The following is a 19,120-nucleotide window of genomic DNA, read 5'->3' as shown; positions in this document are numbered from 1 at the left end:
ATCATTATTCAACATGTTATTGATTCCGCCACCGATGAACTCAAGTATATATCAGAAACTAAACCGATAACTCAGCGTACTCTCCAACGGAATTAAACATTGATATCCTTAGAGATTAGTCACAACACAGCAGCATATATACATCCGTACATATAGATGTCATGTAACAACCCACACAACGCCAGTCATCGCATGAAAATATAACTCTCCAAAATCCAGATACCATACGCAAATTTAGTCATGGTCATATCGGAAATTCGAGGAGATTGAAGTTATTATTACCACAGAGATCCGTCGTATAGCTCACTGCTTAGCAACGGACGGCACCAAAGGATGGATAACGTAACTTCCAGCGTAGACCTGAAAGCGACTGACGAAAACAATAACGACAGTCAAGATAGTTGTACGAAGGAGAATATACCGGTGGACTTGATTGGAGTATATCTTACGTTTTTGGTGATACCGGTAAGGGGTCTGTTGCGGTAGTGGATTGCTTCATTTACGTTGTTGAAAAATAAATTTATAGTTATTATCGTGCAACATGACATGTCATATCAGTTATACATATGCGTATATCGTAAGAATTATGCAGTAAAGGATGACTATAAGGCTGCTGTCGCATCGTTAAACATCCAGTAAATGACAAACTATAGCATTAGCTGAAAATACTGCAAGTGGGTAATTGACTACACTGGTCAACACATATTTTTAGGCAGACGAAGGAAGAGTGGTTTTGGGGGTTCCGAAGGTCACTGATTCCGAATATGACCTTAGTTTTTTTTCAAATTGGCTCCTGTTGTGGAGATAACCCATGTCGCTATTTTGACCAAAATCTCCCATTTTCGTGGTAATGACTAGATATAAAATCGGCTCATTCGTACCATAACGTTTAATATGTAATCTACTTGTTATTTTTACACACAGAAGACTCTTAAATCAAAATACAGCAACAGCACTATAATTAAGGGGAATAGATTTATCATAGTTACAGACTTTCACGGATAACATGTACATACATAAATAAACTGCAGTCATGTATATAATTATTTACCTAGATATTCAAATAACGTGGCAATAATTCAATCAGTTTTACGTCAACCATCTATTGTAAATTTGAAATATACAGTTGGAATGTTATAATATTAATTTATTTTAAAGCACATTTGTTTTTGTACGATTTTCGCCTGTAAGCTATTTAGTGCAGTTTCTCGAAAGGCTCCGGAAACGGTCTGCCATAATATGTTCAATTGTTCATCTCATCTGCCCTGATATCTTTCTTTTGTTGTTCTGATGTCTTGGTAGAACCTATGTCCCCTTGCTAATCTACAAGATGATAAGAAAATATATCAAGATGACCGATCAGGAAGTGAACTTTTATGCTCATGTTTGTGCTCAAGTTTTCGATATGCAGATACGAATTTTCGGACCAACTGTTTGTAGTAGGGTGCTTTGTGATCATCTCAAAAGTTTTATTTACTACATCTTAGGAGAAATTACATGTAGTGAACTCCTTCCTAATGCAAAATTGGAATCTTTCATCGGTATTCGAATATACCAGATACCATATTTAAACTTCTCGCTTGATAGGGTCACTAGGCATACCAACTTTGTTGACTTAGCGGAAAATTATCCATTTACCAGTCAAAAGAAATGAGACGTATATGAGTATTGCACTTTAGCTTTTCAAGGACAAATTTTATAGTTATATACTCCTCTTTAATCTTGGTAGAATGACCAATTGATACAGGAGAATATGTATTATCGTTGTGCAAGAGTACAAGTTTTAGGCTTCACAAGCTGATTTTTCGACAAACAATTTCGCATCATGTTATGTTAATATTGATAGAATGAATGAAAACGACATGAGGGTTCTTCATAGTCAATTATCTATTTATGCGCAGTATAAAATTAGAAAAAAACTACGATTTTATTCCTACCACGTGAAATATTTAAGGGTAAATACAATAATTTTGGGCATTTTAGGGGTATAAATATCTTCTGACAAAGAGCAAATCTCACAAAACTAATGTTATATTCGTAATCAGCAACCCGAAAACCACAGGAACTGCTCTAAGATGTTCTGGCTAATTTTTTTTTTCATTTTGTTGACCAGTGCTATTCATTTGTAGAGCAGGAGACGGAAATCTTCGAAATCGAAACAACCGTTCGAGCCCATATTCCCTACGAATAATACCCGCATATACCAAAAATTAAAATAGTACCGAAAGACTTACAGTTTCAGTTCACGTATGCCGCACCAATTGTGCACCATTTACGAAAGAAAAATCTAGACTGAAAACGACTGGCAATTATCCTTGCATAAACGAATTGAGGCACCGAATTCATTTGAACCCAATGCAACAAAATATGATGGCCATTATATTACTATGGAGCATTCTCACATATGCACGCGATAAAGATCTACAATGGTATACAGTTGCAGATTTCAATAAGTAGGGTTTGTTTATCAGACTGCCTTTCTGTTGCGAACGAGAAAACTGAAAGGAATCCAGTTGATGACCGTAAAGCTGGTAATCAAACGAGATTGCGAGCACGAGTGAAAACAAGAACAAAGCAACCAGTTTAGTGCAGTTAATTTAAAGTGTTTAGACGGATAGTCGGGCTTGTTGCGAAACAGATGAATCACAGGAGAACGTGTCACCGCCACCGCGCATGAAAAGTAGGGATGGTGTGAACGCGAGGTTCACGTTCGCGTTCTGTGTGTGAACCTCGGAAATTTAGAGGTTCACGTTCACAACAGAACCTTGGTAGGTTCTGCACTGTGAACCTTTCGCGTGTATTATAATTTTCACTTCATAATGACATTTTTCGTTCAAATTTATTGCATTGTTGCATGGCGCTGGCAGTATAAAAATCAACAGTAAACGACCATGCACCTTGACAATTTCAAAAGTTTTACTTGCTTTGTTACAAATGTTTGCTCGAAATGTCCAGCTTTATTACCCTTTGTGAACATTTAGTGACTCTCTGCTGTGAGCTTGACTCGCAATCACACAACATCACAAGCGAAATGCGTAGTCAGCAATGATGCTTACTCCACCAATCAATGACATTAATATCATTTTCTGATGTAAAAATTCTAGCAGGGGTTCAGGGTCAATCTTGACAGCATAGGTTCACTGTATCATTAAATTCAAATCCGTACGGTTGAGGTGTTGGCTACGGCTGTATAACTTGTTAATTGAGTAAAATCGGTAGCAAGTATGGAAACCACTTTTACACTCTGCTCGATATCAATGTAGCAATACTCAGACGCCGAATTGTCCGGTCTGGGCTAGACCGTTAAGGCGTAAGCTTTTATTCCCTGGTAAGTCGTCGTCGAAATTGTTGGCTAAGCGACGGAAAATATTGACTTATGGGATTATTATATCATTTGATTGCCTCAGTTGATACATTCAGCGACGTTTAAAACGCCAATATGTACCTCAGCATTGTGGCATTATGTGGCCCGAGTCGTCGCTAGGTATTGTGTACAGTGTACACTGTACGATATAGGCTATCACTTCACTGAAAGATAGGATTGGAATTAGCAATATGACGTCACGTGACGTCATGAGGTTCACGTTCGTGTTCACACAGAACCTTTCAAAAAGGTTCGCGTTCACACGAACCTGAACCTTTCAGAGGTTCGCACCATCCCTAATGAAAAGTTTCACTGAAGCACGGCTGTTGGATCACTATCAACCTGGGGAAGTCAACTCAAAACGGGTCGCGCGCCACTTTTCAAATTTCATAGAGGCCGCGGGTCGCACGAATTCAATATCAAGATAAAAATAGGGCATACAGTTGAACAACCACGTTTATAATCCTTCACGTCAGTACAGCGCTGCGTTCTCTAACACGGGCGAGGGCCACAAAAGAAATAGTATCTTATCACAGAAATGCAAATACAACAAAAATATTATGACCGTCGCTTTCGTTCTAGTTTGAACCATGAGCTGCGCACGATAAATAAAATTACTGCGACACGGTATTTGCGTGAAAACTATTCCCAAAGCATGATCTGCTGAGGAAGCCGCAAGTCGTTATCCAAGCGTCGCGGTCTAGGAAGTGTCTGGGCCGTTACACGTGAAGACAATATACCCATTCGTATCAGATAATTCAGGGGCGACCAACCCGTGGCCTTCGGGCCACTTGTGGCCCGCGAGAAGGTTTTGAGTGGCCCGCGAGGCGATTTTCGAAATTAGTTACATTATCAAAAATGGATTGCCCAGATTGTGAACTTGCAATGCCAACCAGAAATTTGATTAGTCTGGCCGCAACAATTGAGATGTTGATAACTGAAATATTAGTTCGGACACATTGGCAGATGCATGGACAAGTCACATTTTTGGTAGATCTTCCAACAATACACTAAAGTAGAAGTAAAATATTTTGCGATGGATATATCTAAAGTTAAAAGTTTTCTCATGCTTCGCGCAATATGTTGTCACTCGATTTCTTGCTATTAATATTGTTATCCCTCCTGCAAATGAAGAAAAAAACGCCTGATGTATCAGATTAGGTCTAACTATATTCGCAATTACGAGAGAAAGTGTCGTCATATATGCGACCTTGCGTTTGCGTTTGCGACGATGAAACCTATAGGCACAAAAGTTTGCCGCATTTGGCCGAAGCTTTCGATATCGATACTTCTAGGCGCCGAATAGTCCTGTCCTTGCAAACGATAAACACGAGTACCAGTATTATTGACCCATAAACTTTGAATTATTTTCGCGTTTCGCGCGGCTAGTGTCCCGCGCAATGGTTCGGCAATTGCATGTGGCCATTTGACCGAAAAGGTTGGCCACCCCTGAGCCAATTCTTCCTCCATGTAATTCTATTACCGTCGCCGAAGCCGTATCAGATAGCGAGGAATAGTGATGTAGGAGACAGGGCGTGATATACGACATACGCGTAGGCCTATGCGTGTTGCTTTGCATGATACACATCCCGAGTTGAGATAACCAAATCTTCTTCGACATGCGATTGTCATTGGCTGCTTAATCCATAACGGTCATGAATTCCGTCCAACAATATTACTTGCGTCATGTTATTTCAGGTGTATAACATATAGTTCGATGGAAAGTGTAGCATGATGACTGTTGTCTATAATAGTTGCCTCATACATTGCCGAAAGCATTGTCCGCTTTACATCCACCATACATTCAGATGATTTCGAACGGAATGTTATTGACTGCGATCGGGCTGAATTGGGGCAAGCTACGCCACAGCATCGTCTATCTCTACGCGGTCAGTTGTCTACTCTCCGTGATCTGCTTCTGCCTCGTCGTTACGTACGACGTGCTGCATACCATGTGTCATTTCGATGACGGTATCGTAGGCGGGGGAGTGCTGCAAAGGTGAATAGTTTTCTTATTCCCATCTCAACAATACATCTCAGCTAAACCAGTCCGGCCATTAATAGTGGTAACGTTGAAGTGAAAAAAAAATGATAAAACTACATGATATTCCTTAACCTTTTTCTGCTCCAATCTCAATCAATAAATAGATGTGTTTTAGCTCATTGCCCATACATATGGCGTATGAGAGCATATTTGGAGGAGGAAGAAACACTGTTTATCTATACGTCTATATATGCCTATACTATATAATTCGGTTGAATGAATCAGATTGGAAATTCAAATTGACTGCATAATAATAGTTCGCCCACTCTACCGTAAGGCAAGTTATTTTACATTTCGTTTCTCTTGAATATGCATGCAATTCCACTGCATATAACATGTATTTCTTTGTACGTAACCGTTGACTGTGGTGCAAAAGACCAACAGGTGATAAGCACCTTTTTTATTTATAAACAACAGCAACAATTACCATATAGTGTTACCGTCTTACGATATACCTTATAAATGTTGAATTCACTTAGTAGCTTGAAGTTTCCTAAATCGAGTTTAGTCGCCTGCTACAGCATATACGCCGTAAAAATCTATTGTATCGGTAAAAAAGAAAACAATCGCTGTATAGCGTGGGTGGGCAAACTCGTAAACTTCTCTATATACATACATATATCACTTGATTGGCATGAGCCACAGACTCGTACAGACTACTCGATTTTCAAAAAGCGCAACTAGTACTAGAACTAGAACTACTCGAGTTTTAAAACTCGCAACTATAACTAAAACTAGAACCACTCCCTTTTCAAAATTCGCAACTAGTACTAGAACTACAATTACAATTACTCACTTTTCAAAATCCGCAACTAAAACTAAAACTGCAACTAACCACCTTTAAACATTAATACAACGCAGAATATAGTGCAGCAAACCTTTGACTTAGCCCGCGAACGTGTTTCCTGCTTCTCATTCTCAGAAAAAACAACTGCCCACATCTGGCGTACGGGCTTCCCAAGTCATTAAATGATAAAAACCGTACTGAGCTGGATTTGATACATAGAATCGAGATTTCAACAGAACGGGGTTTCGAGTTTGAAATGGGAGAGATTTCGTCCCCAACAACCCACCCGCTACGCCACTACGACTACGCCACTGTTAGTAGTGATGGCTTTGTGCTGGTAATGACTGCACAGTGCACAGTGCACACACACATCATTCAACGGAAAACCGGTATCTCGATTCACGCAAAGCGACGACCCCTGCTTTTTAATTGATTAACAACTAATATATTTTCAAATGTGAAGCTAGAACTAGAACTACTCCCTTTTCACAATCCGCAACTAGAACTAGAACTACTCAAAAAACCGTTAGTTAGTGGGCCGTCAACTGACTAAATGAGTAGTTTGTAGTAGGCCCTACAAACTTTCTGCAAGTCCGAGGAGTCAAGTTTCCCCAAAATAGTGCATGCTTTCTGATCAGGCTGTAAGGCAGTAACATTCGGTTAAAGTGCCATTGTGCAGTAATCAAACCCTAGTCGGTAACCATACCACGTTTTCGTGCCGCGACTCCCGGGCTTCCTTACACCGGTCGTCATGTTACAGTTATGTCACAATGACATGCATTGCATACCGTGCAAACATCGCCATGGATGTATGTTTTGCTTGAGCGATCACACTGAATATTGCAATGATTTCGATTCGTAATGATTGTGCCAATTGATAAATGCCGACCATATTGTATCTCTGACAGTCATGCTCAACCATCATAAGAGCCATTTGTGGCTCGTGAGTCATAGGTCCCGACCACCTGTTACATAGATCAGGTTTGCCTTCTATCGTGTTTGAGAATACACAATCCATTCGATTGCACTCAAGTATAAGTATTTCGGCAATGTTCATACTGGAGTATAAATGTCGATTTGTGAGCAGTACCTCATCTACTTGATGTAAAAATAGTATGCGAAAGCTCCCATGAATATTCGAGGAACTCATTCGCACAATGACAAGTCACAGAACTATTAAATTGACGATAAAACTGGTCTATAAAACCACTCCTAAACAAAGCATACTTGAGTACTTCATCAGCGTAAATGTGCATGTGATATAAAACCACTGGTGGCGATACACGGTCCGCTGTTGCAACATCAATGGGATCCAGATTTGATTTCAACCTAGTTCGATTCCATAGTCCCTATATTAAAGTGTTGGAATTTTTCCCAGCCCTTCTATGACTTCTGATCTGCGTAGCCGGGGTCTTACCAAGGTGTATACCAAAATCCAGCAGCTCATATATTTCAAAATAAGAATATCTGCCAGTGTAAATCGACCTCAGATCTCGGACCACCATGAATGAATTCTGAACATGAATTTGGATCTGAAAATTTAGACCGGGTTTGAATGGGAAACATGGTTAGGAATCCATTTTAAAACCAGCTATGGAATTATTTCGCAAAACGTTATCGTTCGTGCGAATGAATATCGGGCACCATCGAATTGAATGCATGGATTTAAATCAGATACAATGCATGACTTGGCATTAAAAAGACCAAACCGAACTACTAAGGCTTGATGTGGCAGGAGGCTCCAAAAGAGACCAAGAGCCTTTACGATCCTATGAAAACGATATCGACTGTGTTATTGCATCGAGTTGTGTTACTCATTTGTCAGACGACATGTTATGGTTGCGCAATGTGAATCCGTTTCTCTAGCAGAGTACAGATTTAATCGTGTACCGGACGCAATCGAGACACTGACTACCGATGCGCTTTATTTAGATACCACCAAGATGACTCCAGTCACGTTCTGGTGATGCGAGGCTGGTCTTTCAGAAGGGGATTGATGGTCGCGATGTTGCTGGTGATGGAACTTAACGTGGGGAGTATGGTGTACGCGGTTGGAGATAACGCCTACTTTGTCAGTCGAAATATCGCGGCTCCCAAGACGAGAAAAGACAACAGGCCCTCCGTGAAAAATAGTGGATTTGCAACGGTAGTAACGCATATATGCTAAGAAACCATAAGTATTTCACTGCATTGGTTGATGATTTAAATTCTTTGGTTTGGCATTGGTTTTATCATTTGAAATATAGACTATAGGATAAGGAATGGGTCACCAACCTTTCTTTTAACCAAGAGCTATTTCTTGGGTACTGATTAATGCCCTTCATCCGTGCTCAGTTGGATTTCTTCACTTGGAGTTGGACATTCAGAGCACTGGGCAAGGTATCCGCCGCTTACAAAGAAGATAAAATTCTCACGTACCGTGACTCACACCAGCGTCTCCAGGTTCAGTTGCTTTGCCGCACTGCACGCCGAAGCGTTAATCTCCACGCGCGTCGGGACCCGGGAATATTACCTAGATTCCCGCTAAGCCCCCACGTGGCCGAAGACGAGCAACCCACTGATCGAAAACTGCGTTCGTATGTTGCGCATAGTACACTGACCAATGTTTAACTGCTTGCTCATACGAAACCCATCTCCTCTTCGACTTTCAAATCTCTCATTTGGATATTTTCATTTGGTCCTCGCGGGCTACCGGTAGCCCGCGGGCACCACGATGGTGACCCCTGCTATAGGGAAAATGTAATTCCATCTCAGTAAAAACCAATCGCTTGCATAATTCTCAAGACGTGATCTACTCCGGCGTTGAAAATGATCAATGTTTGAAATCGATTATAGCGGAGTAGGCCTGAATTTATGTTGAAACATTAGTACACTTGATTAAATGTTTACCTATAACTGCAGGTTACACGGTTCGGGTAGTTACCACAAAAAACCAGTTGGATACTAGATGTAACTAAGGTTTTCGCTTAGTCAGTTGGAAACTGCATAATCTACTATCCATACATTTACAGATTATGCAAAAATCTTCATCATAATTCAAATCATGGTCACTGAATTTTGTAGAGGAACATTGACGAGTCGAACCGGATCATTGTTGTTTGATACTAATGGTGTTTTGACTACATTCGTCATTTTACACAAGGCCATATTTTCAAATTTGTCGCATGGTTTGCTTATCGTTTTTAATGCACCGCCAACGCGGATTAGATGGCGAGGAGGAGCGTAGATGAACCTCCAACACTTTGGTAGGGATTATGGAGCCGACCTCGATGATCGCATTAGAGCCCGCAACCCATGTGTTGTAGTTGTGGAACGTACCACTACACTACGCTATCTCGCCGCCTAACCAGATGATTCGAAAGACACACTATTTTATTTCCATAACCGATAGAATAGTTTGTGATCGACTATTATTCCGACATGTATGCACACTTCCTGGCACATAGTAACCTTTATATCACTTCTAAAAGAAAACTGCCGGGCATAGGAAACTCGGAAAGAGGGGACAAGCTGCTTTGCAATTGTCTCTGTCCTGGATGACTCCCATTCTACTCTGCCTACCGATCGCAGTGGATTGGAATTGTCTGAAACACTGCACTTGCTTACCTGCTTACAGATCAAACGACGATGAGTGCGCACCGCCAGGTAAAATGTGAATGCTATTATGAATTCAATGAGAGCTTGAAGTCGAGTCGCGATTTTCGGGTCCGGGTCATACCGGCCTGCGCTCAGACTCGAAGTGGAAAAATATTTCGTGCTTCAATAGGGTTGACATGTCAATAAACCAACGACATGAATTCCGTGGCATTGTATTTATAAACTTGATCAACTATGTTACGAACGGTGAGTGGCGTGATGGCGTAATCCACAGCTGCAACACCAATGGGTTGCGGCCGTAGGGCTGGGCAAAATCGAGTACCTGAGTGATTCGATTCTGAATCACGTAAAATGCTTCGAGTCGAGTCGAGTAATCGAGTATCACTCATTATGACGTCATAGCAGAATAATATTTGTCAAAGTTCAAATATGTACCTTTTAAGCGACCACAAAGAATATAATGCCAGTTATCCATCATATTGAGGATACTTTGTTATTTTTTCGACCATACCGATTTCATTGCACTTGGTGACAATATTGTGGGATGATGATACCTTCGGAAATGTTCTATTTCCAGTAAGGTTCGTAGCTTTGTACTTCATGTTTCGTATGCTACGATACGGCCAATCAAGGTTTCAAGGCTTCAATAGTGAAATTAGCATAAACTCGTTGATCGTTGATAAACTCCTCGTTGATAAATCAACTTTCAGTGGTGAGGAGCGTATAATTTCAGTACTCGAAAAAATCGTATTTTACTACTCGACTCGAATCATTAAAATTAATACTCGATTCAGATTCGAGTACTCGAATCATTGTGCCCAGCCCTAGTTGCGGGTTCAAGTCCGCAAGTCACAGGTCTCCGAGTCACGAGCCAATCTCACTTTCACAGTTTTGACTCGAGCCAAGTCGAGTCATTTTCAATTCACCACCGAGTCAAGTCCGAGTCCAAGTCAGCGAATAGAGGGTCGAGTCCGAGTTATAGTCTTGGGACTCGAGTCCGAGTCCAAGTCATTATGGTCACTGTTCAGTTATGAGTTCGATCCTATTTAATCCACTTTTTACAACTCTGCTCGAGTGATATAGAATGACTGGCATTCATAATATCGTAATTTTCCTCATCCATAGCAGTTTCTGGCCATATTTTACAAGTACCAGGACCGATGGACGAGATACCAACAATGTGGTGACTTCATTAACCTTCGGAGTTACAGTGATATCTGTCTTGGCCGTCCCAGTCTCGAGTCATATGACCTGGTTCGAGTCACGCACAATGACTCGAGTACAAGTCGAGTCAATACACAAATTGATTCGAGTCGAGTCGTTTTACGCATTTGAATTGATGACTCGAGTCAAGTCGAGTCATAAAAAACCGCGACTCGAGTCAAAATCGAGTCGAGTCATGACACGAGTCATTACAACCCTGAATTTTAAAAACTCATTACTTCAGTACTTGAGTACACGACCTTGAACTCCATGTATCGTTTGGACGGACGAATATGAATCCATTTCCGTCACAAGGTTGATTTGAACACGATATCAAATATATATAATCAGTATTGGGATTTACACTTCAACTTGTAACTCAAGGCCGCCAATCTCTTCGGGTATATACCGCAATTATTGAAGTCCAGTATCCTCCTTCGTACACAACGCAACAGATTCGAACTCCACAATATCTGTAGTCTATACCTATTAAAAATCGTACATTCCCCAATATCTATACCTATCGAAATATCGTATTACACTCGTGTTTCACAGCGAACGTATCATTAGTTTATATTTCAATTCTAGAAAATATTACTATTTGCAGAATCCAGCGATGCAGTGTGCTCCCGTCTTTGGATTCCTACAACCAGAAGTTTTGTCGTTACGTGCTCCGTGTTTTACCTAATCACCGTTGTTTTCATGTTTACAATGCTTGGAAGAGTTGTTAGGAGATTTTTCAAAGTTCACAGCCCGGCCACAGGTATATGAAATTCACGATACATTAATATGGTTCAAATAACGGACTTAGTTTCACGTGTAGATACTCATGTCGGTGTTGTCCGTGATAGCAACACACCGAAACCCGAACAAAAAGAAAACAAATCGCATAAGCAAGGTACTGAAAATATATTGTCTGTTCTTTCTCCAAATTCGAACGCCGCGATGTACTGGCAATGAGCTCATGGTTACGAATGTCTGTTTGGAAGAGTGAACGGTTATACAAAGCGGAGCAAAACACGGGTATTCAAAAGCCCGGAGCACAAATACCAATATGAGCGGTTTATCTGCATGTAATTGATGTGGTGTAGATGATTCGGTGGAGCTGAAGTCATCGAAGTAAAGCGCCAATTGTATTGCAGATGTTAACGGCGAAATTTCAGAAAGTGACGATAACGCCGTCAACACTGACAACACTTCCACAATGGAATCCGGCAGAAATACAACCAAGTCACGGTAAGGAACAGTAAGGCGTTGCCATTTTAACCAAAATCCTGCAGTGGTATTCAAGTATATAGGCTATAATTGAGTCGGTAACTAGATTTTGGTGTGAAAGACAGAATAAGTATTAATATTCATAATAAAATCGTGACAGTGGCGCTACCAAACCGAATCACTTGTTCGTGAGCACATTGCTTATAAGGCTTATTGTAGGATATCAGTATCGCACATATTCATCATTTAATCTTAGTGGTCACTGGACATGGAGTTGTACATTAAAGAGGGAGATCATAAAGTTAGCTGATCTGGGATAATCGTAATCATCCGATTAAAAACTTCCACTGCTCCGCTGATTGAAAAGCTTTACCAGACGACTCCGGATGATCATCGCGCCAAATCCTATCCAATGCTATGCGCCCCGATTAACATTTGTAATCTAATGATTAGCATTCTTCCGGATAAGCTAACTTCATAATCTCCTATATATATGAAATGGGAATATATTATAATTATCTTTTATCGATACAAACGTACACATGTATACAGGCGCGTAGCCAGCCGAAAAATAAGGGGGGGGGGTTGAAATAAAAGGGGGGGGTCGATTTTTTCCGGATTTAGTAATATAGCATCAATTCCTTAGGGTTAAGTACACGCGTAAATAACGATTATACAGCATCCTCGTGTTGACGATTATACGCTTACGATAAGCTTGTCGACGAGTCCGGAAGTGCTGTTCATTTGTGACTCCCTAATCTGTCGTGAACAATTAAATACGCGCGCTTATCAACGCGTCGAACAATTAAAAACGCGCGCTTATCAATGCGTCCTACGTCTTACGTAGCCTCGGCGATGATTTGCTCAAGTCAAAATGTACGAGCTTTTATAGCTATAATGACGCCGATTTCAGGTGGTTCAAACCTTACCTCCTTTATAACTCAAGCCGTGACACACAGCTTCTGATGGTTATCTTCAAGTATTAGCGGAAATCAATTACGCATGTACGCACGCGTCGCACATGTTTGCGGACATTCGATGTCATTTAGTTTCGAGATGTCACTCTTTAATCGCAATCGCTAATCAGCATATACTGAACGGCATTTTATCTAAGCAATCGGGAAATAGGAGCCGAAGCATGGTAGGCCCGAGACGCGGTAGTTAGGCTAGCGATATCTTTCGTACTAGGCCGATTGCAGATGCGATTATGTAGGCCAGCGATGAACGTGCACCAAGCCAATGCAGATGCGATTGCGTAGGCCAGCGATGATATCGTGCGCACCTGGCCTATTGCAGATGCGATTATTCAAGCCAGCGGAACTAGGCTTGTAGGAGACGCGATAAATCAGGCTAGCAACAATTGCCGAGCGCGTGGCAATGAATGACCTAATTTCGCAATTATCTCAGCGGGAGATTGTGTCGCGTTACATGGTGCAGAGCAATGCGCATGGACAATCTCGCTAATTGGTAACACGCCTTTCGTTAATTGGCCGCGCGCAACACTGGTAATACGACTTGTTGAATTGCAACCGAGTATTAGCGTTAGAACGCTAATTTGAAAAGGACGTGGTTTCGTGTTCAAGGAGGGGATTTCGCGCATCTAAAGGGGGGGTCGACCCCCGACCCCCCTGGCTACGCGCCTGCATGTATAGCGTACAATAATTAATTGTGATGGTGCTTGTGGTTCTATTTGACCGTCCAAGTGCTCTCATCTCCGCTCCGATTCAAGCAAGGTGCGTAACATAATCTTTCACTTTTTTGCAATTCAAGCGGGCGACCAAGGCTCCACGACAATGTGAAGTTGCTGATCGCACTCACAATATCTGTGACCGTGTCTGTCTCTCCGATGATTACCATATGGTTCGTCGACGTCATGAGTCCAACGGGTATGTCGAAATTGCCGAATTTAAACATCCCGGATTTCCCAAAACCAATGGTTCTCAACTGGCGGTCTGCGTCAACTGTCCAGCCGGTTCGCCTAAATTCTCAATGACACAATCTAAGAAGATGGAAAGGCTTGTCCGGAGATAGATTTAACACCAAATTGTATACTGATTTAGAAATTTAGAACGATTTCTGACGTAGAGGTCATGGTCTACTTTCGACTTATTCTATTCTATGCTGCGAATGTTGTACCTAGGGTCACCATATTTTGCAATCGAGAAAGGCGGACACTTTTTCAAAATTTTCAGACTTACTATGCTAAAGTAAAATCGGGAAAAAATGTTAAATTTCCCACGACAATGTGGAAAAGAAAAGGTCGTCACTTACGTTCGAACCACGAATGTCCTGTTTAGCGTCATTTATGGCCATTTTCACTCGAATCTATCCATCATCTTAGCTCTGAATTCTGCTAAGGAAGACGAATTGCCAAAAAGGTGGACATTTGGGCGTCCTCGGAGGACATTTTCAAAAACCTGAAAAGGTAGGACAAATCCTCCTAAATGAGGACGTATGGTAACCCTGGTTGTAAAAAACTTTAACAGTTGCCTACCACTCGTTCATGACCATTAACATGAGACACTTTAAAAGGCTTCTAAACAAAATATGACTATATTCGACAGTATTTTTACCGGCATTTCGCAGTATAATGGAATCTAGAAAACGGCGAAGTCGTATTTCTTTTGGAAGAAATCGCCAAAATCTAAATATCTAAATGGTTATGCGGGCCAGAATCCAATCGTCATCATAATGCCGGATAGGCCCGGCTACTATATTGATACGCATACTCGTAATTTCAACAGGCCCGGCTCCAAGCGTGAAGATCTTCGATGTTGCCATCGCATTGACGCTGTTCCACGCGTTGAGCGTGCCTTTAATTATTTTGCGTTACATGGCCGGACTGAGGAAAGCTTGTAAAGACGCCATAGTGAAGGTCTCTTGCTTTACTACCGTCGCTGTGAAAAGGAGGAAAACGAATGCGGCCACAACGAGAGTGTCAACTGCCATTGGCCCCGAGCTGGAACAACAAGCTGGTAATGGTTGAGAGGAAATTGCCAACTTCCAATTGGATTGCGACAAGCACCGCAGTACACTGGAAGACGCAAGACCTGAAATGATTCATTGTACGACGCTGTCCGCACGCTGTGTGTTTCGACTGTAAATACGGCGTGACGAATCTACAATAGTGCAATATAGTTGCTTTTTCTAAACTTGCGTTATGCCTACGGAACAAAAGAAGTTGCTATTGTCAGGGCAGCATATGATGTTAAAAATCACCCAGTTCGTATGCCAATGGTATAATCGATGGTTCATTTGCATTTTTGAACAATTTTGGCGCTCATCGTCTAAGCAGTTATTTTCGTCATGATAATGATTGTCGTAATGATCACTGGTGTTTTGCCTTTGATATAATATTTTCGGACGACTTCCAGTCACGCATCCATTCATCATCTATTTCTTTCGCTTGCGTGCGTCCTCCTCAGTGTCTTCTGCTGCCGATGTTCGAGGCTCGACTTCACTTGATCTATCTGTGCTTTTCGTACGACACTGCGTATGCAGTGAGAAGCCCAGATGAACCTCCGACATATAAAAACCTGGCGGAGCCGTGACTCGCACCAACAACAATTGGTGCGGTGACGGTACCGGGACTATCGCGCCGATGCACATGCGGATGATTTAGCAACAACGCCAGCTCCCGCTAGTACAGTGGTCGTCGATGAAATATTTTTCCGTGTCTTCTGAAAGCACTGGAACGTGAAGCCATGTATCATCCCGACGCATTTCAGTTGGCGATATCCGTTCTGATATATATCACTGTAGGTATAAGTAGTGACAAACTATATTAGACATGATTTGCTGTGATCTATATGGATTAATTGAAAGCGATTAGGGAAAGAGCGTATTCACAGAAACCAAATTTCATTATGGTTAAAAAAACGTTAATGAAAGCGTAGGCCTACCTGCTTCCAATAAGCTTTCTGATTTCGTGTATATTCGAATTCATCGATGGTCGTCGTGCAATATATTTGCGATCTGAGTTTACATGATGATGTACAGTGTACACTGTACAGATATCCAGGGTGCGTACACGCGGCGAAGCACGGAAAGGCATTACAGAGACGCGGCGAAGCACGGAAAGGCATTACAGAAAAGAAATGACTTGTCCAGAAATTGTAATGTCGACGCGGAATATTCGAATCAAACACGAATTAACATATTTTATTAGAATAGCTAAAGAAATAGATAAGGATCCTCGTGACGTCAAATTAATTACGATTCATAAATAAAAATGAGTATTTCACAAAGAGGACTGACCAAAATGAGAGGTTATTTTCGTTATCTATGAGATTGTATTGGCCTGAAATTCCACGACATCAAACTGGGAACACCTTCCGTGCACTATTACTCAATTTAAACCGACCTCCAACCTCGTGTTTACGTTATTGTGTGATGCATAAAAATATATACTACATCAGGGGGGTCAAACATACGGCCCGCGAAGCTATTCTGAAAAATGGCTATATTATCCAGCACATTTCTTCCCAATTTTGAGATTTTTTGTACGAAATCTTATCATCAAATTATCCTTCAAGATAGCAAAATGCCGAGTATGTGCAATTGTTCATAGGCCAATTTATAGTCACCCGGCAGTGAGGTTGTGGTTTCACTCTGGTCACCATCAGCAAGGAAGAGCCGTCATTTACGCCCAATTCCGAGAAATCAAAACATGCACACTTAATTCCGAGTTTTACGGAAAAATTGATAAAAAGTAGTTATTCAAAGAAGTGAAACCGCCATAGTGAGAAACCGGTATATGCAAGTTACATGGAGAATGTAATTGTTACACAAAAATATAATTCAAATATCTGTTGACGCACTACCAATTTCGCTTATGACTTAACAGCACCAATGCATACAGAGAAACCCGAATCACGATATAATAGTAACGAACCAGCATGAATATATCTCTTGTATTCCTCATAACACGTACACATGAGGTACATCGTCCTTGGAGCTACTCTTTCAACAGTTTATATTACCGTGTTTAGCCGGCCATAATCTTAGTTTTGCAAATTTCATTGTTCACTAATAAAGGCGTTGCTAGAGCTAAAAACAAGGGTATGGAATTTCAATCATTTGAATGGTCCGGCCCGCGAGCGATCAGATGGTGTGAATCCGGCCCGCGACGTAATCTGAGTATGACACCTCTGTTTTAAATTCAACCCTAGTAAGGATGCATATATCATGAATGCTCAATCCACAATAATGACGCAACTAAGGTGGCGCCTATTAGGTGTGACTCATCACTTGATTTGAAAGGATACTACTTTTGTTGTGCACACGGTACGGTACTGCGACAATATCCATGGCCGAGACTTGAATGATGAATAGGGAAAAAAATTTTGACATCTCAAAAAAAGTCAAAATTAGGTCAAAATTGTAGCGTTAGGTCAAAAAATGTCAATTTTTTACAACGTTAAAACTTTTTTGCAACCTGTATTTCGTTTGTATCGTAGATTTTGCACTGTCGGTGAACTTATCATTCGACATTTTACAGCTTTTAGCCTACCTTATACCTATACCTACCTATAGGCCTACCGTCGTAGACGGCCGATTGTCTGCTCATTGTGAATCATAAACATTCAAATGAAACAAATAGGTTTAAATGATGTTATGCTCAGCGTACCGCAATATCCCTACTGAAGCAAGACTGCGTGTGCATTGAATGGTTATTATATCAAGAAGCGCATGATGAAAAATTGTGATGCATACACCATTGCCAGAATAAAGCAACACGTTCTGTCATCAGAAGTGTACGCATAACTGCAGTGTTGCCAGCCAACAACTGCTGCTGTTGAACGTTCATTCTTCATTCTTGGCAAGCTACTTCGTAAGGACAGACACTTTCTACCCGAGAGTGTAGGAAAGTATCTTTCGTTGTACTACAATTTAAAAAAAAACGAATTCTACCATAATGCGTAATGTAACTACTGGAATTCTTCATAGGGCCAGATTTCGAAAAATAAAGTTTTTTCCTGTAAAAATTTGTCAGTTTTTGGGGCAAAAAAGTTTTTTTTAGGTCAAACTACTCCGTAAGGACAAACAGTTCCAACCAGAAATGAAGATAAGTAGAAAAAATTCCAACATTATGAGGGAAAACACCTAATTTGCATACGTTTGGTCGTATTTGGTCAAAGTTAAGATTTTTAAGATAAAAAACAGTCACAATTTTGATTTTTAAGGTAAAAAAAATCGCCCTAATGATGAATTTGAATATGTCCTCGAAAATATCCGATCATGCCTGTATATAGTTGTCAGCATAGCATTTGTACGGCAGTACAAGCGTACAACCGAACCTCGACCAGTATGATGATTATATAATTTTATAAATAACTTGATGAAATATACAAGTTTCAAGTTGCAAAAGAGCGTGCGCTGTTACGTCAGGTGGAAGCAAAGTGAGTGACGCATCACGTATTATTCACGTAATTACTGAACAAATGGTACTAAGACGGATGTAATGTCGAGAAAGCGCAGCAAAGACGAAGTGGGCACCAGAAATGTAAGAGAGGGCAGACACGACGTCTGATTTCGATGCCATAGTGATTTATACCAGCAACTAGAGTTCAATGGTGCATCTTGAAAATCTTCTAGCTGCAGTCCGAATATATCTGCTTTCTGAAAAAAGTAACTGCTGTCCAAAGTTTGTCACACTTTTATCTTTCATTTTGATTGCATCATCTTGAGAGCGCAGTGCCCTCAAACTTCTACTCTCTGTTTCAAGTCTCTAATATTTTGCGCATAATAATGGCAACTGGCGAATTGCATCGTGTGACAAGTGTTATCAGTACAGCACTGTATCATAAAATGGGAATATGCGTGCGTGTGTTCAAAGATCATGGATGTGCGTACTGTACAGGCAATTCATACAATATACCAACGCTCTGCACCAAGAGTAATACTATGT

General features: G+C 40.9%; 1 protein-coding gene across 2 annotated transcripts; it reads left to right on the top strand.

The window, feature by feature from the left end:
* The first annotated feature begins 226 nt into the window (after positions 1 to 226).
* Positions 227 to 16,194, top strand: LOC145443115 (uncharacterized). Of its 2 annotated transcripts, none has more exons than XM_080321111.1 (9): positions 227 to 465; positions 5,173 to 5,363; positions 8,128 to 8,341; positions 9,666 to 9,840; positions 11,603 to 11,758; positions 11,807 to 11,893; positions 12,138 to 12,231; positions 13,981 to 14,096; positions 14,955 to 16,194. In XM_080321111.1, the coding sequence occupies exons 1-9, from the start codon at positions 334 to 336 to the stop codon at positions 15,194 to 15,196; spliced, it is 1,407 nt and encodes a 468-aa protein (XP_080177237.1). In that variant the 5' UTR covers positions 227 to 333; the 3' UTR covers positions 15,197 to 16,194. The 2 variants fall into 2 exon arrangements, with proteins under 2 accessions (XP_080177237.1, XP_080177238.1); XM_080321112.1 differs by having other exon boundaries at positions 228 to 465; positions 11,819 to 11,893.
* Positions 16,195 to 19,120: the final 2,926 nt, after the last annotated feature.

Source organism: Botryllus schlosseri, chromosome 7 (genome assembly GCF_051294905.1).
Source record: "Botryllus schlosseri isolate E-star chromosome 7, Bs_hap1, whole genome shotgun sequence".
In the NCBI taxonomy this organism is placed as follows: Eukaryota; Metazoa; Chordata; class Ascidiacea; order Stolidobranchia; family Styelidae; genus Botryllus; species Botryllus schlosseri.
This window is presented reverse-complemented; position numbering and strand designations above follow the sequence as displayed.

Excerpts from the sequence above, each read along its gene's own strand:
- LOC145443115 (XM_080321111.1), top strand. The coding sequence starts at position 334 with ATGGATAACGTAACTTCCAGCGTAGACCTGAAAGCGACTGACGAAAAC. Across the intron at positions 5,364-8,127 it reads GGCGGGGGAGTGCTGCAAAG|ATACCACCAAGATGACTCCA; the intron begins GTGAATAGTTTT and ends CGCTTTATTTAG. Across the intron at positions 12,232-13,980 it reads AGAAATACAACCAAGTCACG|CGGGCGACCAAGGCTCCACG; the intron begins GTAAGGAACAGT and ends TTGCAATTCAAG.